This window comes from Alligator sinensis, unplaced genomic scaffold (assembly GCF_000455745.1).
Source record: "Alligator sinensis unplaced genomic scaffold, ASM45574v1 scaffold628_2, whole genome shotgun sequence".
Taxonomy (NCBI): Eukaryota; Metazoa; Chordata; order Crocodylia; family Alligatoridae; genus Alligator; species Alligator sinensis.
In genome coordinates this window covers 1111521-1131316 of record NW_005841833.1, presented here as the reverse complement: position 1 = coordinate 1131316, position 19796 = coordinate 1111521, and the positions used below count along the sequence as shown (strand labels likewise).

Here is a 19796-nt window from a genome sequence, read left to right as displayed (position 1 = left end):
GGATGCCAGCTGGACCATACCGGATACCAGTATGGAGCTCTCACCTCCCTACTACCCTTAAATCAACGCTACACCAGACAAAATTCAGAGCCGGACTGTAAACCCTGAGATGGTGAAAGCCTGAGGAGCTCGGGTCAGCGCACCTGGTGCTGCACAGAAGTGTCACCCTCTCATGGTCCCTGGGACCAGCACCACTCGACCTGCCCAGCATGGTCCCCTGCCCATGAGGAGATGCTTGTGGTGGAAAAAAAATGGGCCAAACATAGCACTAAACAGCCAAGAACCCAGGGGCAGCCCAGGAATATCCAAGCCGATCCCTGCCACAGGAATGGTGGCCCTCAATGCCTCACCTTCTGCCTCCTCGGCCATCTCTTCTTCGTTGCCGCTTATCCCCGATACCTCCATCTCCTCGTCCTCTGCTGCAGGAGCGAAGGCCGCCTCTTCATTTTGCGCGGCGGGGGCTTTTTTCTTCTTCCTCTTGGCGTTGCGCTCTTTCTCCTGGTGGGAAGAAAGCACACGAGGGTCAAAGGCGAGAAGTGCCTGCTGGCACTGGGTCTGGAGGACAAAGCTGGTGGCAGCCTCATGGTTCAACGCAACGCAAGTTCTGACGATAGAGAGAGACGACGGTTTAGGGAACCACCTTGTACTGCCAAGGAAGCTATGAGGTGACCTGGTCCACTCAGACCTTTCCTGCCTCCTATTCCCCTCGTTGCCTCTGGTTGCTCCTGTTTGGATTAAAAGCACGTCAGGGCAGGGAACGTGCCCTCACACCTGCCTGTGAGAAGCAGCAGGCAGAGGTAGCAGCAGCAATGTCAGCTCTCCCCCTGGTTTTGATCTCTAAGGAGCCTGGGAATCCCTGAAGCCTGCGTTGCTAATGGAGGACAACTCACACAATGGCACCAACCTTAGCCCCAACCTGGCTGGCTCTACAACAAAACCTTGAGAGCGAGGTGACGTCTCACGTATGCACAAGTCTGGTTCTGCTGTCCTTATGGCAAGGATCAGCTTGCTTCTCAAGAAGTCACTGCCAACAGCAGTCAAACCCCATCCAAGTTTATTGCATGCACATGGTACCGCTCCAAAGAGCTTCACCGGGGTGCGCTAGCGGGGTGGCACACCAGCCTGGACCGGCAGCGCTGCCCATGAGGCTCCCGGCAAACAGGCAATTCTTCCATGATGCTGCGTTCTAAGAATAGGAGAGCGCTGCCCGAAGTCGGGTGATAAGATAAAACGATTTCCTTTCAGGGCCTATTCAGGGTCTCTGTTTTCAGGTGACAGAATTTTGATCCTGCTAATATTAGCATTTCGGGGCTGGAAATACAATGGGGTGCTGGACCTCAGAATACTGCATGCTCAGACAAGCCATCTTGACAAAGAAAATTAAGTTTGTGATCTACTGGATTGCATTAGAAGGGGTCACAGCAAGTTACAGCTGGTATCTGGCCCCCGGAGTGTCCAAGACACCATCCAACAGCCTGATTTTTACAGCGGCTCAGCCCCCACCAACTCCCAGTGAAGTTTGCAGGGGCTGCGGGTGCTCAGGAAATATCACTGCTCTCTTAAGACACCCAAGTCAGTGGATACCTCTGATAGATCTCATAGACATTAGGGCTGGAAGGGACCTCGCGAGATCATCGGGTCCAGTCCCCTGCCCAACGGGCAGCAAGTCAGCTGGGGTCAAATGATCCCAGGAAGATCGGCATCCAAGTGTTTCTTGAAAGTGTCCAGAGTAGCTGCTTGCACCACTTAGGTGGCTGTCACATAGCCAACAAGCAGCACGGGGGCAAACAAAGTCCTGGGCTGCTCTGCCCATGCCCTTTTTGCCTCTTTATTTCACCTTCTTACACAAACGTGACGGTCACACTGACACACGCACGCTGCTCCTCGTCATACTATTTGGCTCAAACTAAGACCCTCTGCTCCCGTCTCCCAGGATCACTGTTAAAGAACGGCTGGTAGGAGCAGGCCCAGCGCCTTCTGCAAACAGTCATCCACCCTGGCAATTTTCAAAAACCGCCTTGACGCCCACCTTGCTGGGGTCATCTGGTATCAGCAGTCTTTCCTGCCCCAAGTGCAGGGTGGGGCTGGATCTGTAAGGTCCCTTCTGGCTCTTAACAACTATGAAACCCCCACATCCCACACGGCGTGTTTGTCTCGAGGGATGAGCAGATAAAACTTCGGCGGAAGTGCCAGCTCTGCCTCGGGATCTCCATGTTGGGAAGTGTAATGCTCCTCTTCCTCCCTCCCCACCCCCATGCAAACTTCTCCAGATACAGGGAGAGACCCAAACCACCCAGCTGCTCTTGCTTGGGAACACCGCTGGCTTTCAATCTATTTTTATCCTACTAGCCCGGAAAGGGAAAAGGCACTGGGGATGCTGCTGTCGGAGCACAGAGGCGCTGCGGTTGGTGCCCAAGGGCCCTCTGCCCCTGGCTGCACTCCTCGGGTGATCTCTATTACAGCACACGCAGCGGTGTTTCATCAAGGCCACTATTCAACAGCTGCACGGTTTTTGTCTGGGGAAGCAGCTCACCGTTCGAGCTCCCGATAGTGCAACTGCAGTGACAAAGCTCCCCGGGTTACTATGGCAAAGCCTTCTCTGCCTCTTACTCATGCGTCTGTGACTCAGTCGAGCCGACAAACAGGCTCTGACACTGGGGAATTAGCTGGGAACCAGCCTCTGCCTCAACGCCTTACTTGGCTTTTATTACCGCTGAACAGCAAGCGGCAGCGCTCGGCACGTACCGACGTGGAGGTTGCTCGCAAAGTTGGGCAGCTGGTCAGGGCTCGGGGACTGTGTGGGAGAGGATAGCGCATAATGAGCGTGCGATATGTAATGGGAGCAACTGGAAATCCAGGAGGGCAGATCTAAGACACAGGGCCGCCGCTCAACAGCACTAACAAATGCTCTGATCCAGGGCCCCGGAGCCGGGACAGTCATACCAAGCCACGCACGTCCCCGCTCTGACCCTGCTCTCCTGTCACTCCAGAAAACTCGAGCCACCTGTTGTCACCTTTGGCTTTGCTTGCAAGCATTCTGGGACGGGGATTATGCTTTTGGCGCCTGCTCGTACAGCGCCTAGCGCAGCGATGCTCAGGCCGCGGCTCGTACGACACGAGCGGCTCTTTCAATCTATTATCTGCAGCTCTGTGCAGAAGGAAGTGCCCCAAGCCATTTATTGTAAACGACATATAGACACTCAGCAAACACTGCACACCTTTCCACCAAGTTATTTCTCTTTACGACTGAGCAAATATTAGCTAACGTATCACAGCTTTTTCCTTTTCAACCGGATCTTGTTTGCCACGATTCCTCTAGAAGTGTATACATTATGATCGCTCTGTGACTAACACGCGACTCTTAGGTCAGTAAGGACCAGATGCCTCTGACCTACAGCACAATACAGCCCTCACCCCTGACTGAGAATCCTACCCGCTACTACAGCGCAAACACATGAAAATAGTAACCGCATGCTATCAGTTTGCCCGGCAGAGCCAAGCGGGCAGGAGAGAAGCTTACACCAAGTTTTGTTTTAAAAGGGAAAATCGAGTTCCCCGTGGAATACAAGTGGCGGTACAGCAGCGCAGCCCGGCCTGGTACCAGTAACTAAGGACACCCCAGGAAGGCAAAGGTCCCAGGTACATAAATGCCGATTACATGGTTTTCTAGCCCTCATCTTGCACGCTTAGTTTGGTACTTGCCAAAAGCCGCGCACCTCAATGCTAACCGCACAGAGTGTTCTGTCATCCTGGTGGGCATTATTCCTCCTCGGGGACGTGCAGGCATAGCTTTGGCAGGATGTTGCTGCCTACGATGGGGCAGCCCCTTGCTGCAGGCTTACACCTCCAGCTACATGGAAAAAGGGATATAAAAGCATAGGGCTAAAAGCCGACCCTCCACCCACTGTGCTCTGTAGCGCTGAGTGTGTCGTTCCACTGGTTAGAAAAGCCAGCCCAGACGTCTGGGGTTGCACGGGCAGGTTTCCAGCTAGCTCCATTAGGTTGTCTCCAAGTCTGGCAAGGCTTAGGAGTTCTCCTTCACCTCCTCTCCCCTACTTCCAAACCACCTGGCGCTACGAAAGCCTGACCCCTTCTTCCCAGCTCAATAACCCTGGCCGCACAGTGTATTTCTGAGGAGGAAATATATCTCCCACTGGGTGACATCTTTCTGGCTACCTGCCCCAAAGGGAAAGCAGTAGTCCAGACAAATTTGGCCTCTTCATGGGATCACCACCTGATACGGAAAGAACAGCCAAAACAGCTTTAAAAAAAGCCTGCTACTGATACAGAGCAGTCATTATATTTACCTACCCTCGGCAGCTGTCTCAGCCTTTCCTAACAGCGTGATGCAGGCGCTCCCGGTTTCATATGACGTGATGATATATATTCCAGGACTGGGGTCAGAACTGGGACTAACACCAACCTTAGCACAATGCAAAACCCCAGGACTCGTGCCAGGACCAGCACCGAGACCAACAGCCTGATCCTACTAAGCCCTACGGGAATCTCAGCAGTGACTTCAGTTGGCTTGGGAAGAAGTCCCACACGAGCCAAGGGAAAGGCTTCCCAGAGGCCCTCGGCAGCAAGGCAGAACCACGACCGCCTCCAGCATGGAGGTATACTGGGGAGCTGCAGCCCGGGGCCCCGACCATAGCAATTGACACCCCGAAACAACCACGGCACTGGGAGCAGTCTCCTGCTAGGGGAGGGAGTCTAACTGCAGATGGCTGAAGAGGACCACAGAGAACACGTGGTGACAAAACGCCCTGTTCCCCTCAAGTGCTGTGGTTAACGAAAGGAGAAGTCAGCTTGCAGAAGGTCCAGACTACCTAAAGATGAAGCCAGAAGGGTGCCAGGCAAATCGCACGAAAACTGACCCAAAGAACACAGAAGCGGTGGCAGAGAGAGGCTTAACCCTGGCCAGAGAGCACCGGCTCCTCCCGATTCCTCGTACCAGTAGGTCCGACTCATGGAGGTATGAACATGCAGCTCCACGCAGCAATGTCCAGGGACCGGGGATGAAAAAAGTGGGCCCTGATTATCTGCTGCAGTATCAACCCACTCCTGCAATGAGGCAGCCCCTTCTGTCACAGGCCACCGCGAGCAAGACGTCTGGGGCCCTGCAAAGTGCCACGATGCTCCGTCCTCTAGAAGTGCGAGATGGTCTACGCTCTGACAGAGGCTGCCAGCGTGCCCTGAACACCCTCTACGTGACATCTCTCACTCTACAATTCTCCTTTCATTGACACAAGGGCAAGCCCAAATGTCGGAGCACATGAGCCATCTGAACTGCAGAGAAGCAGGACAGCGTTGCCGCTGGGCCAAACAGCTCTCCCAGCAGTGGCGCGATGCCCTGGGGACAGCACCACCCAGCCCACTCTCTCTTCCTGAAGCTCCCTGTGCCTCTGCAAGTCGGGTGTGCGGCAGTAAACCGAGCATGCGTGCTTGCCCATCCAAGCGCCGGACCTGGAAACGACCCAAGGCACAGGCCAAAGCCCCCAATGGCATGCACAGAAGCAGCCTAAACTGCAGAACCAGACACAAAGCTCCACGCAAGACTTTGCTATAGTTTTGGTCCCTGGGGTCGACTTTTAAGCTCTCCACTTGAGCAGGTCCCTCTCACTCAAACTGAAGTGCACCTGAAGCCAGTGAGTGAAACCCTCCAGAACTGTGCATTTCATACAGCTGCAATTCAAAACCACGCACCGGCGCTGGCTGAACTGAGCAATGGGCACAGGGGTTCATCAGTGCTGTGTGGAGGTTCAGCTGTGGGCTTAGCCGAGGGACCCCAGTGAGCCTGGGCTGAGATCTACGTCTGAAACAAAATCTAGGGCACATCAGTGATGCAACCTCGCCTAGGAAAAAGGGCTGGCAGACAGAACGGGAGTTGCCTTTTAGAAATGATCAACCCTACTAATTGAGCTCATCCTCCTTAACCAACCTTCTAGCAAATCTGGGGACAAACAGAGTCCCTCTGTTTCCTTGCACATTATCTGCATGGGAATCAGTAGTCGGGGCAGACATTGAGGGCATGAAAGAAGTCAGGCGCTTCATAGTGAAATCACCTGATGATATCTCTGCCTGATCACCCACTGCTTATCCTTGAAGGAGGTCAAGGTTGCCTTTGGCATGCCCAGACTCTACATAGGAAATGATTAGGAGCTCTGGTCCATTTATGAATATATTTAGGAATCAGAAGGAAAAGTCTACGGCAATTTTGTCTCAGTTGTTCTGTTATTTTATTCAGCCTTCTGGCATCTGCTGTTGCCATAAAACAATAGAGCACAAAAAATAACAGCTGAGCAGTCATTGTTCTTACACAAAACCCAAATTCCACAACCGCGAATGCTCGAAAAAAATAGAATGATGCTGATGATATAAATTGTGAACAATTAGAACGGAGGAGTCTAGCTACTACCTCGGAGAAGCGGATGCAGGGAAAATTGGGCTCTGCAGAAAAGTGCTCTTGCAGTATAATTTCTGTAACGTTAGGAAGCCGAGTAAATACAAATACGCAACTCTGATTCCATTACCGACTGAGCTGCAGGATCTTATTTCAGATTCTCCCCAGTAACGAACACGATATCTTTGTCAAATAATGCTCTGCTATTTGGGGGGCGGAGAGGGGGAGTGTCGCTCCAATCTCGGTAATTTTTTTTTGTTGATTTGGTATGGCTTTTCTGCCTTGTTTCTAAAACAATCGAGTGAGACGTGGAGCGCACGAGTGTCTCGGTCCTTGGAGAATTAATAAGACGAATCACCAACGTCCTCTCTATTTCTCATTCCTATAGACAGACTAGGATATTAAATTCCTGGGTGAGTCATTCACTGTTTTCCTGTCTTTTTACTCTTGTTGCAATAGCTTGCTGGGGAGATTCCTGTGTTGAACGCTGCCCTTTGCATTTTCAAAGCACCCCTTGGGGCTTTAGCCATGTGAATTCTATTAGCTGGGAAGCTCGGGACCCAGGGTACTCTACCAATGAAGTAACACTTACAAGGCTTGGTAGTCCTGTCGCAGTGCACGGCATTGCTAGAATGCATTCCTGGTGCACCAGCTCATTCATTCCCTCGGCCTTTGGAGCGGGGAAGCATTAGTCTTTGCATTCTACCAGCGGGGAGACAAAGGTTAAGTGATTTGCCCATGGTCACAGGTGGGATCAGGAGGCCAGTGTCAGGGGCAGAGCCCCAGCTTGTTATCAGACTATGCTGGCCTCTGGATATGCCAACTGCTTGTTCTCTCTTCCTTCCAATATCCTAAAAAGCTCACGATGAACCCTCACCTTTAATCTTTTCCTGGTCCACTCACCATTCACATGTTTATACTTGGTGCTTGAGCTACCGTGGGGTATAGGCTAGGCAAAGGTTTCAATGGAAACATGCCGAATTACAAGGCCCTGCTCTGGTTTCCGGTGCTGGGGCAATAAATCAGTACAAACCTTAAGGCTTCACAGGATTTACACACCTGCAAACTGAGAGCACACTCTGGCCCAGTCCCTTGACACACTGCCATCGCATGCTTTGCCTTACCAAAAATCTCACTCCTGCCTGAAATCACATTATTCTGCCCCGCTCCCTGGTAAAATACCATGAGCCGAAGGACAAACGCTCTTGTTCCTTGTTCTAAACTATCACACGAAGCCTGGGCTCCATGGTTTTAATCGAGGCACATCCTACAAGGAGAGAAAAAGTAAAAAAGAAAAACTTCCCTCCCGATTTGGGAACGCCAGGAACTCTGTTTGCCGGGAAATATCTGTGGCACTCCAAGTGGGCTGAGGCGGGATTCTTACCATTTTTAGTTTGTGCTGCTGTAGGATCTCGTCCAGGTTCTGTCTTTTCTTGTAGTTGAAGTAGAAGTTTTTGCACTGCGACACGGTCTTGGAGCCCACCATCCTGGCAATGGCAGACCAATTCCGCCCATGTTCAAGGAGACCTTCAGCCAGGAAGAGAAGAAAAACAAGAAAAGAAGGGGGGAAATTAGGAAGTTTGAAACCAGATAAACTTGCACAAGGGCAGCATTGTTCATTCACCCAGGCCAGGCAACACCCCATGTGCAAACCCAATGCCGCGGCAACAATATGGCCACCAACATCTGTCTGGAAGGCTTCTGTGGCCAAGGCGATGGTGGAGAGCAGCCTGTTTTTCTTTCCAGGGGAAAGGCATCTGACCTACAGCCTTGGGGAACGAAGCATCCTGCAGCAGGGCTGCCCAACAACAGCCAGCTCCACAGCCTGCTGCTCTCCACCCCCCTGGGAGAGGGAGAGCAGGCCTTCACGGGGCACTGACACCGGAGAGATAACTGAGCCCGCAGCTCTCAGTTGGGCTGGGGGGCAAGCTGGAAGCACGTGCAGAGATGGACACGAGATGCGAGTGCAACGAGGAGGTGGCAGAGCGTTGGCCCAGGTGACTCGCATCACTGTGGGGAGGGCACCAGCAATGATAGTGGGCTTGCGAGCAAGAGAAAACGTTCAGGTGAGGCACCGTGCCAGGGGCTGATGACTCCATACAGGTGGAGCAGCCGGGGAAGCCTGGAGGGATGGAGCACAGTCACAGAGTGGGCAAGTGGGTGCAGAGGATGGCAGCGGCTCATTCTCAGACTGCCAGGCCTCTCACCTTGCACGTGCTTTTCCTTGAGGCTGGGTGGTGCTCCTGCCTCATGACGTGGAAAGAGAACCCAAGACGCAGAGCAAGGACCAAGTGGCTTCCCAAAGACCGATGGTGGAGTCACCCCAAGTCCCGCGTTCTTGCTTCACCCATTGCCCTGCCACCCCTTGGAGCGAGGCTCGTCGGGGTCCTAGCCCATCCACGTGGTGCACGGGCACAGCCCCTCCAGTGCAGAGGGACGTCCAGGCACAGAAGTGCAGGATGGAGACAGATGCTCACGTCGTGAGCACGTGGCTGATGACACCATGGAGGGAAGACACGGGGGGCAAGGCGATGGATGCCCAAGGCGAGGATGCAAGTTGGGCATAGTGTGGGGAGAGGGGACTGCAGGCCAAATGCAGCAAGGGTGGAAGAAATGCCACCTCCTCCATGACCCCAGAGAGTGGCTGAGCTCACCCTGGGAGCAGGAGCTTGGAGGAGAGGTGCCATGGGGCAATCAGCTCTCCAGCAACCCGTGGCCTTTACGCTCCTGAGCAGGGCGGCAGGGACCCGAGTCCCTGCTCTATCCCCCCGAACAAAGCAAGGCTGATACAGCTGAACAAATCAACACCTCCACACACAAACGCCCGTGTCCTTCCCATGTGCCAGACTGCCCTGCCTGGAGACATCCTTTGCCCCGTGCAGTCTCTCCTAGCAGCCGCCTCGGTATCTACCCCTTTAAGGCATGATCCTGCTCCACGCATGCCTGGTGCCTCGGCTCCATTGCCAGGCGGGGCTGGGGTTGCTATGCAGCTGCCATCAGGTTGCACATCGAGCCAGGTAACTCCGCTCCAGCTGGCTCCATGCTGCACAGTCAGGTTGGGCCGGGATCAGCCCTTGCAGCGTTGACTCCGCTCCAACTTTCCCTTACTTCTTGCCTGCCATTGTCCGTGTTCTTCCGAACACGCCTGGCGTACGTGGCGGGCGGGCCCGGCGCCTCCAAACCCCCCCGCAAAGCCGCGCGCGGCGAAGAGCCCGCCCCCGCCAACCCCGCCTGCAAAGCCTCGCGAGGGAAATAGGCATCGTCAGCACCGGCAGGCCACGGCCCAATCATCGGACAAAGAGCATCTGGCCCGGCTTGCCCGGTCCAGTGCCCCGCACAGGCCCCTGCACCCGGGGAGCGAAGAGCATCCCCGTTGCCACCTCCCCTACCAGCCCTTGCAAGCACAGCGCTGTTTGTGGGTAGGGCCTGCTCGCTGGATTGTGAAGCCAAATGTCACCATTTAAGGCAAAAAGATCCCCAACAAGGTAACACCTGGCCTCCGTGCAAACGCATTTGAGCAACTACATTCCTGGGCCTGGAGCCAGGGCTGGGGGAGCAGGATCCTGTGCCCCGGGTCGGGGTGGGGGATCTGCGTAGCTGAAGGACCGCTGGTGCCAGCCTTCTGGCCCCTGAGACGGCTGGGGTGCAGGGAGCCCAGCTTGCTGCCCCCAGCCCCGTGGCAGACTGCAGCTCCTGATGTCCGAGACACCCCTTGGCCGAAGGCCCAAGAATAAAACTAACTCGGGGTGGAGCCGGGCGCAGGCAGGAAACGAAAGAGTTAAAGTTCGCACCGTTGCAGAAGCGAAGAAATGGGCTGCCGTCGAGCGCCCTGTTCCACTCAAACACAGGATCTCAGCGGTTGCCGTCTTACAAGCCTCTCGCTGCCCGCCCCGGGGAGAGCAAAGCCAGAGATCCCTCCCCTCCCCGGCAGGCCCTGATGCCTCGTGACCCACCGAGCGCCGCCGACACAAGCGAATCAATCAACCTGCTCCCTCACTGCTCTGCCGGTGACCGGATCCCACGTGCGCCAGATGGGGCTGTAATTACCCATCGCTCGGGCAAGGGCCTCTCATACGCCTAATAAGTCCTGCAGCCGCTGCAGTCGGGGCTCCCTGGACAGCAGGCGTTTCGCTGGAGCCGTGCAGGGCAGGGGAGGGGGGGACGACAGGCTGGCATTTGCGACAGCCACAGCTGAGCGGAGGGCAGGAGGATGGGGTCTTCCACCGAGACCTTTTTCTGCTTGCTCCAACGTTTCCAAGTGCAGCGTGACCTTTTCTGTCTGCGTGTAACGGGTCAGGCCAGCTCCCTGCTGCCCTTTCTCTTGCTGGGTTGACCGTGCACCAGCTCTTTTATGCGTCTTTCCCAATCACGGGGCTGGGCTGAAGCCCATTCAGGCTCGGCTCCTTGGGAGCCTTCGCCTCGAGGCCTACGGGGAAAAGCGTGCTGAGCCCCCGGCCCTCCCACCGTCACAGCCTGGACGCTGCCAGCGCACCGGGGCTGCTGCCTGGTTCTGTGTTAGGAGGCGGAGGCCGTGTGTTTCCAAAGCACGGACTGCCCATCCCTTGCAGGACCGAACCAGTGAGCGCAGACGCCCTTATCTTCACGGGGGAGAAAGCAAAACAGCAACACCTGCTTCCCAAAACTGTAATTACCTGCTAGAGGCTGGGAGGGATCAGCCAGGAGACGCCCTAGCTCTTGCCGATACAAAAAACTCCCTTTACCAGGTCCTGGCACGGCTCTGCTTCGTGACGGCGTTGCTCTGATCTCCCCCCTTTTGCTCCGCACGCATGCATTTCAACGTGACCCCCCCGCCCCGGCACCCGTGATCTCTGTCGCAGGGAACGGACGGGCTTGGGTCTGCCCCTGGCAAAATGCACGCATCCATTTAAGATCACAAGTGAAACTACGACTGAGTCAACGACCAGATCTGCCGCGTTCCCTGGCTTCGGGGAAACGGCTCGCAGATGTGCGCACTTCAGCGGGCGCGCACGCACACACACACACACACACACACACACACACACACACACACACGAGCATGCACGCGCTCCCCCCCGCCCAACGTTAGCCCCAGAAGCTGGCTATTTCCTCTCTGCCCTCGGGCTGTACTTACATTCTCCCAGTCTAGCTTCACCTGTCAGCAAGTCGGCTCGAAGCATACGGCAGGCAGGTCAGACTGGAGCGGGGAGAGCCCTCCTTCGATAAGCCACGCGAGGCAGATCAATCGCTTATGAAGCGCTGGGAGTTCTCCGCTCGCGCCTTCTCCCGTGCATTTTGCTTTCGCTCTCTCGCGGCAGCCAAAGAAAGAGAGCGAGCGAGAGGAAAAAAAAACCAACCCACAAAAACCCCCAAACCGGAGAGCTGGTCCTTTAAAAGCCTTGCAGCTCTGGCTGTTCGGAGCCATCGGCAGCCCTTGCCTTAGGGCGCTGAACGGGGTCGCACACGCAGGAGCCTCCTGACCCCGATGCGAGAAGTTGGTGGGGACGCATGCTCCGGGCTCGGCGCTCTTTCCTCCAGTCGAGCTGGCGAGCCAGCCGCGCGTCCCCTCCTCGGAGGTTTCCAGCTGTCTGGAGCGGGGTTTGTTAAGGTGGATCGAAGTCTCCCCGGTCCTTCGCCCCCTAGCTCCCCTCCTTGCTCAGCGGCGCGGGGCTCGGCGGGAGGAGAGTCTGTGCCGTTTCAGGAGGTGCTTCCCCCCCCCAAAATAAAACCGAACGAGGCGGGCAACAGAGCCCTGCAGCTTCGCTTCTGCCCGCGGAGGGACGGGAGGCGGGCTGGTGCCGTCGCTCTGCGGCGGAGCAGCGAACGAGCTCTAATCTTTTCCTCTGGCTGACCCAGAGGCTCATTTCGTCTGAATGTGACCTCTAGACAGAGCATTAATAACGAGCATGGCACTGACCCAAGCTGACAAGGGGTGCGGCCAACTTGGCACTCACTTCCTTTCTCTCTCTCACTTTCTGTCTCCCTCGCTCTCATCTGAATGTCAACAGCAGGGGGAGCGATCCAGGAAAACAAAGCTCGGCTTAACAGTTTCCTCCGCTCTGAACTGAATCAAAGGAGCTTTTCTTTCGGGAGGCGCAAGCCGGCGATTGCCAGACGCTGCGAGCCGGCCCGTCCTCGCGATCCTTTCCGCTCGGCGAGGGTTGCGACCCGAAGGTGGCTCGCGTCTCGGCCGGGGCGAGGGTCTCGGGGAGAGCGACGCGGCGCCGGGGTCACGCCGGACCAACAAGTGGTTGGCCGGCATCGGGAGGACGCGAGACGGGAGCCAGCGGGAGCGCTTGGCACGTGCGGCGAGCTTCTGCGGCGGGGAGCAGTTGGGGACCGGGGGCCTGGAGGTGGGGGCACGGAGGATCTGCCTCCTGGTAGGTGTAAAACGAGGCCAGCGCGGCGGCGAGGCGGAGGCAGGAAGGAAGAGGAGCGTGGAGCCGAGAGGCGCTTTCGAGTGCAGTTGGCTCGTGCAGCCCTCGCGAGAGCGAAGGGGCAGCGTGGCGAGAAAGGGAGGCTTTAATCCCCACTCCCTCAGCTCGCAGGCTTTTCAGATGGTTTCTCCTCCTGCTCCCCGGAGCGGCTGCCCCCGCTCCACCCAGGTCTCGCCTCTTGGAAAGTGCGTGAGCGAGCCCATAAAAGGGGTCCCTTAACAGGAGCTCAGATGGATTAACAGGCAGAGGTTGCAGTAAAAAAAAAGTGATCTCATCCCCAAAGCTGTACAGGAGCCCGCGGCAGGCCCTGCTTCCATCCCCTCTCCCCGTCGCTGCTTCCTGGAGCCCATGGCCACCGTCCCGACTCTGGCCTGATCGTTAGCACGCCCAATCATGCGGTGTCCCAGGGGACAGGGCGTTACTGGAAAAGGCTGGGCCTATGGCCATGTATGGCCAGCTGCTGTGCGCCGTACAAAGGTGTCAGAGTTCAGCCCGTCCTGTCTTGCACGACGCAAGCTGAAGTGCTTTGTGCTGATGAACGGTGGTGCTCCCCAAGGCACGCGGCTGCACTTCAGGACAGCTTTGGTCTGCACAGTGCTTGATAAAGCGTGCGTGGGAATCTGCCACAGGAGTGGAGGGGGAGCCCGCAGGCATGGAGGAAGTTAGGGATTTATCCAAGGTCGTGGAGCGAGTGGGTGGCAAAGCCTGGAATAGCTCACACGTCTGGACTGCACGCCAAGGAAAGCTTTGGGGACTCGAGAGAACGCATGTAGAGACCTTGCGCCACGGCTGGTCTACAGCGGTCCTACGGGCAGGCAGAACGGCTCGCTCTGCCTGTGACCTGTGCTGTCTGGTAACGCTCGCTCTTCTTGGAAGAAACAGCTTGGGGAACCAGCCGGTTCTGCAAGCTTTCTGCTCCAGCTAGAGCTCTCGCTTCCACGATGAGCATGCCTGGAAGGCGACCTACTGCTGCCAAGGAGACTTGCAACCAAGCTCCTTCCACAAGCACAAAGAGAAATCTCTTCGAGCTGCCTGGCGCTTGCTGGGAGAAGGATTGTTGTGCCAGGGGACCGGGCCAGCGTTCACACCCCGATACGATCTCCCCAACTGGCACATGGAGGCAAACCGCTCTGCCTTGGCGTGGTGTGACGCAGATTCCCCCCGCGACGATGAGGTTCATTTGGAAGACCGAGGAGCTCGCCTTTCCATTTGCTTGGCTGTTTTTCTCCTGACGATGATGTGCAGTAAACCGGGCTGCATGGGTCTCTCCCGACAGAAGGCACCTTTGGGGACCCGGGCGTGCTAACGCTTTCTTGTGGTTGATATTCACCTTCCAAGCCTTTCCCCGACCCAAACTGGCTGCTTCGTTACACGAGCGGCAGCACATCAGGGAGGGAGTCACCCAGTCAGGCCAGCCATCATCCCGGTCCCTTGGCCATATTGGGCAGAGCGCAAGGAGCCCCGTGACGGCCGCTTTCCATGCACGACACCCTCCGTCAAGAAAACGTAGACCTTTGTGCCCCTGAATTTTGAGCCTTTGCCTCCCCCCGCAACCCTTGGTGCATTTCAGCCTCTGAACCCACCGGTTTTCCCTTGCTGCCTGCCCGAGGGAAAGGTCGTCTCGGTCTCTGACCTTTCGGAGGAGACACAAATTCTGCCTCTTGCGTCCCTGCTCTGAAAAAAAGTCCTTTCCCTCCACCCCCGCCCTCCGCTTTGGGGAAACACGAATTCTCATTTCGGGGATTGTAACGGAGGCAGCACGAAGCGGCTGCGGCAGTGTAACCCGGCTCGGTTTCTTCACCTGGCTGAGATACTATTCCTGCTACCTTATTGTTGGAGGTGGGGGAACAGTGTTGGAAATTAAAACGTAGGCTGGAAATTACAGCAATTACCAGCCCGCTCCGTGTGACAGGCCTTTTGTGTTTCACGTTCTGACACTCGCTAAACAAATCCCAGGGTTTCTGTGCCGCCTCGCCAAGAGGCGTGCCATGACAACCAGCCAACTGTGATATGGAGAGAGGGGCTCTGCGGGACAGGGGAAGCCAACAGCCCTGGTTGGGCGGCACGACCCCGTGCGGGGCGCTGCACAAACGCTGCGTGCAGGGGAAAGCCTCAGCCAGCAGGAGACGAGGGGTTGGAGGCACAGGGCGCTGAGTCAACCCCTGCATGGGCGAGGACCCAAATTTTGGGATGCTCTGTCCTGGGGAGGAACATTGTGGCCTGGCTGGTAGTAAAACAGGCCAAATGCTTAGCCCTGGACCTGCCTCTGGACTGCAGGACGCGAGCTCAGACCTTTAGGCAGTGGTGAAAGGCTGGGCATTGAGGGGTCTCTCCGGACCCCATCGGGATGGGAGCTCATGCACAGAGGAGGCAGCTTCCGAAGGGTCCTGGGGTGAATGCAGCAGGCTAGCAAACTTCCCGTCCTCCGGCTGATGAATCTGCCCACGGCAGCACGTGCCGTCTGCAGCACCGCAAACAAGCCAGCGTAGCTCCCGAAACGTGGGAGGCTACTCCAGGAGGAGCTAAGACCAGGCTGTCTGGGAAACACGCCCTACGTGATGCTTCCCAGAGACATGGTGTCCGAGGGATGGGTACTCCATGGCAGTTAGCCCAAATGCCCCCACAAGGGGAATGAATGCGCTTTAGCACCCGATTACTGCCCCAGGTACCTGGTGACACAAGCTGTCCGTGCAGGGGGTAGACCTGCCTCATTCAATTCACCTCCAGCTCTTTGTGCTGCTTTCTATGCGAGGCGCTTCACGCGAGCCGTGGGGCAAAGGCGCCACTGCCCGTTCGCGAGAGGGTAAACGCACAGGCTATACAGCAGATCCCAGCAGCTCTGCGGACGAGAAGGCGGCTGGCTGGACGGCGCTTGGTCTGGACACCCGCTCCTAGGACCTGAGTGCGAGGTGCCCCCAAGGAGCTTTGCACAGTTTCTGCACCAATACCCCACCCCCTCCTGCCAGCTCCCTGGCCAACACGGCTGCGGTGCTGGGCTGATGGGAGGAGGAGTGTGCTGGTTCCTTTTCCTATTTTCCTTTCAAGTCAGCCTGGAAAAAAACAAGCTCAAACCTGGTGGTGGGGGCGGGGTGGAGGTCTCTCTGCAGCAGGGGCACCAGCTATGCTGCCCGGCGGTGGTCTATGCTACCCTGCCTCGAGCACGCCGTGCTGCTCCCCCACAGGCTAACTCCGGTGTAACCAGGTCCGGCAGGCGCTGCCGAGTGTCTGTGCTAACTCGCTTGTCTGCTACACTGTGCAAACGTAGCTACAAGCGCTCCTGGTTCAGGAGGTAGCCGGCACCCAGCAGCGCGGTGCGTCCGAGGATGCTGCCACCTGGCCCCGCGGGGTTTGCATGAATTACTCCGCGCCCAACCCGACAGGGCTTTACGGTGCTACTAGCTGTTGATGTGTCAGTTCAAAATCACGCTGCAAAGCAGAGAGGAGGGAAGGCAAGGTGACTGCATAAAGAGGACATCCTGGGGCCTTTATCGCCTCCCTGATTTTCCCTGTAACAGGTGCGCTGGGTAACCGGCGTGGAGCGTGGCTCCGAGAGCCATGGATACAGCCAATAAGAAAAGAAAAATTAGCCCCAAATGAATCTATTTTGACAAAACACCAGACCAATTTCACTTGACGGCAAATAAAATGTTTCCAGGCAACCCAAAAGGATTCCCCCTCCCCCAGCTACTTTAATCCTCCTAGCACTTTACAAAAAAAAAACAAAACCAAAAACCCCCCAAAAAACAGTCCATTTGGAAATGGAGAGCTGAAAGGTTTCATTTAACAATACATGTCAAACCAAAAGGTTTCTGTTTTTCTGAAAATTCCCCTTCCCTCCCCGCCCCCAGCCATGGCTTAGCTGAAACTCTTTGCTGAATTGGGCCCGGACTCATGAATGGTTTCGAATCCCCCTTTAACAGCATGTTTTAGGGGATTTACTATTTGTTGGTGAACTTGACCCTGTTCTGGCTTCTCAGCCCTGGTAACCAAAGAACCATGCGGGGTTTTTCCTGCCTGCGCACAATCCCCTGGGTGAAGGTCTCTGCAGCCCACACAATGCCATCGGGGACACCTGCACAGCCTCCGAACACCTGTGCCAATCCATTACTGTCCCTGCGTTTGCACAGGCCAGATCCAAGCCCCCTCACTCTCAGCACACAGGAGAGAGAAGCAGGCAAAGCACGTTTTAGTCACTCGAGTCAGCAGAGCTGAGTCTCAAGAAAGCGCGCTGAAGGACAGGGTTGAGTAAGAAGATCCTGTTTTTTATGCAGGTCCTTGTCAAAGCAAAACCACTTGCTAGAGCTGCAGGGGAAACCCAGATCTGCATCTCGCAGGGCGATGAGTCCCTGCTGAGGGACAAAGGGCTGGAAGGGATTCTCTTGAGTTCAATCCCTTGCTATCACAGGCAACAAATGTGTTCAATCCGTCGCTATCACAGGCTCCATCTAGCCCCTGCTGCTCCTACCAGCAGGCAGTGCCAGGACCCCTCCTCCCCTAAAGGTGAGAAACCACCTTCCTCAAATTCCAGCCAAAATTCGTTCCTGGACAGTGGATACCTACTGGCTCCTGTGCCCACAGTGCTGTCTGCAGCTGCACCCTTCGCCAAGCAGTGCCCTTCCCAGAGCGGGTACACGGGACTTGGGCGGGATAACTCATCTGCCATGACAACCCGGCTGGGGTCGGAGCCAGTCTGGGGATCAGGCCTCACTCTACCCACCGTCAAGCGGAAAAGGAAATCAGGTACATCCCAGAGCAACCACAGAAAGCAAACCTTTCTGCTTTCTACCTTTAAACCCAGTCAGAACAAAAGCAGACGATATCAAAAAACACAGAATCCCGTACTCGCACCGATCTCAGCATGTTTTGACAGACGCTTGAACCAAAGTTTACTACGTGATTGAAGTCATGAAGTCAAACTTTTCCTCTTGCTGGGTTGGTGCACCCCTAGTTAAGTTTAATAGTGCCATACGCCCCTGTATTCTCTCTTTCCATGCACAGCATCCTCCTTGGAGTATCCCTGGGCAGCCGCAGCGTTCAAGTGCTGATCAGTGTGGCTGCTTGGATGGCAGCCGGAAGAGACTCACAGCGTGAGTCCATATCTGACCTATACACCCAGCACTTGCAAGTGGCATTTGCTGAGTGCCAACCGGCTGCAGGATGAAGACAAAAGTATCATGTTGGAAGTGCCAGTGGAAACCAGGCCAAACAGCCTCATGGAACAGGCTGGGTCTTGGCAAAATGGGACCTTGCCTTCTCTGCATATACCTGGGGTGGGGACCTCAGACCTCACAGGTTAGCGCCAAGGGGAAAACGTCATCCCCAGGACCCTATGCAGGTGAAGGGGTGCGCAGCCCAGACAGGCTGCACTCCATGCTTCATCCTCACCCACACAGGATGCTGAGCTGTTTAATTTCCCCAATTCAACCTCCTCACTGGCTCCCTGGGTGGTTCCAGGGCTTTTCTGTGCTATTAGCTCCACCCTGAGGCACAAATGCCAAGGAAGCACCTTCTGTGGCCAGGTGGTGAATCAAAAGTGGCGGGTGGCTCCTAACAGCCCTTACAAAAGAACTGCACTGTTGAGCTCCAGCTAATCCCAGCCCCTGGCAGCAGGCCAGCTAGCTTGATTAAAGTCTATCTATTAAATCTTGTGTCTACAGGGAGTAACACTCAGCAGTACATGAGATTGGCACTGGGCTTGAAGAGGGGGTCAGAACAACTTCAGTGAGAACGAGGCAAACCTTTGGGTGCAGTCGCATTAACAAGTAACCTGAGTCCGAGGCTGCGCCAGCACGTGGGAAACCAGATCTGCAGACCGTGTTGTCAGCAGCCATCCTGCAGGTGCTTACCCCAAATTGATCAGAGACCTACTGACAGCCTTGCCTGCATCTCCCGGCCTCAGCCAAAACTTCATTTCCATTTTAATTTCACATCTGCAATGCTCGCGAGGCCAGAGGTGCTGGAGCAATCGAAGCAGGATGCAGCGGTCGCTGGCTGCGGACTCCACAGCAGATCAACAGGACGTGACTTTGGAAAAAATTAAACAGCGAAAGAGCTGGCATCGGAGCCCAGCCAACGGAGGGGGAAGTGGCCAGGGAAACCTGCTACACTCAGCATTTTCAGAAAACAGTCTCCGTGTCAGACCCTGCCATAGCGACGGGATGTTGGAAAGGTTTCCATCTCGAAACCAATAACCAGGGTGTATATTGAATAGAGGACAGATTACTCCAGAGATATCTGGTTTGATGCTCTCCCTATATAGCATCCACTTCTGCCACGGTCAGACACAGTATACTGGGCTAGGTGGACCGTTGGTCCGATGCAGGATGGCACTTCTTGTGTTCTTATGTGGAGCAAGCCCACCCCAGCCAGTGGCCTTCCAGGCTTTCAAGCGATGCCCTTTGCTTGAGGCTTCAAAGAAGAATCCCCGTACACCTCTTGGATTCCTTGCCCCTGTGGCTTCTCTAGGATTGCCCGAGTGGATCTGGGCACCACAGCACCCATTCTGGAAACCACAGGGTGCCGTGGTAAGGAGGCAACAAAGATGGCATGCAAATCCTTAATGCAATTGGTGGGTGCATGCCATGGTGCATCTGGGGACTGTTGCGCTCATCTGGTCTTGTCTTAAGGCACAGAGTTACTTTCTGCATGTCAAACCACCAAGGTCCGCATCCCGCAAGCACAAAGAACGTGACAAGAGCTAACCCTCACGCTACGTAGCCCAGGCCATAGGAAGTCAAACCACTGAGTGCTCTTCCACCGACACCCGGGCCTGGGCAGATGGAGAACCTTTTCCCGCTGGGCCCAACAGACAGAGCACGAACCAAAGCTTCCTCCATGGCATCAGTGGAGCAATCAAGCCAGGCTGTTTGTGCAAGATCAAACGCCAGCCCTGAAATTGCTGCCAACTCTGTATTTGTGCTAGTGGTCACTGTATTTTATGGGGGGGAATAAAAAAATACAACGAGCCTAGACAGCCT

At 55.7% G+C, this 19796-nt stretch overlaps 1 protein-coding gene across 27 annotated transcripts in view; it reads right to left on the bottom strand.

The window, feature by feature from the left end:
* The window catches only part of NCOR2 (nuclear receptor corepressor 2), a 276099-nt gene that overhangs the window by 65480 nt on the left and 190823 nt on the right, over positions 1–19796 (bottom strand). For all 27 annotated transcript variants that reach the window (XM_025197842.1, XM_025197845.1, XM_025197875.1 and 24 more), the window contains 2 exons: positions 7788–7930; positions 351–498 (listed from right to left, as the gene is read on the bottom strand). In XM_025197842.1, the coding sequence (XP_025053627.1) occupies positions 351–498; positions 7788–7930 (291 nt within the window). The remainder of the gene's footprint in view (positions 1–350; positions 499–7787; positions 7931–19796) is intronic.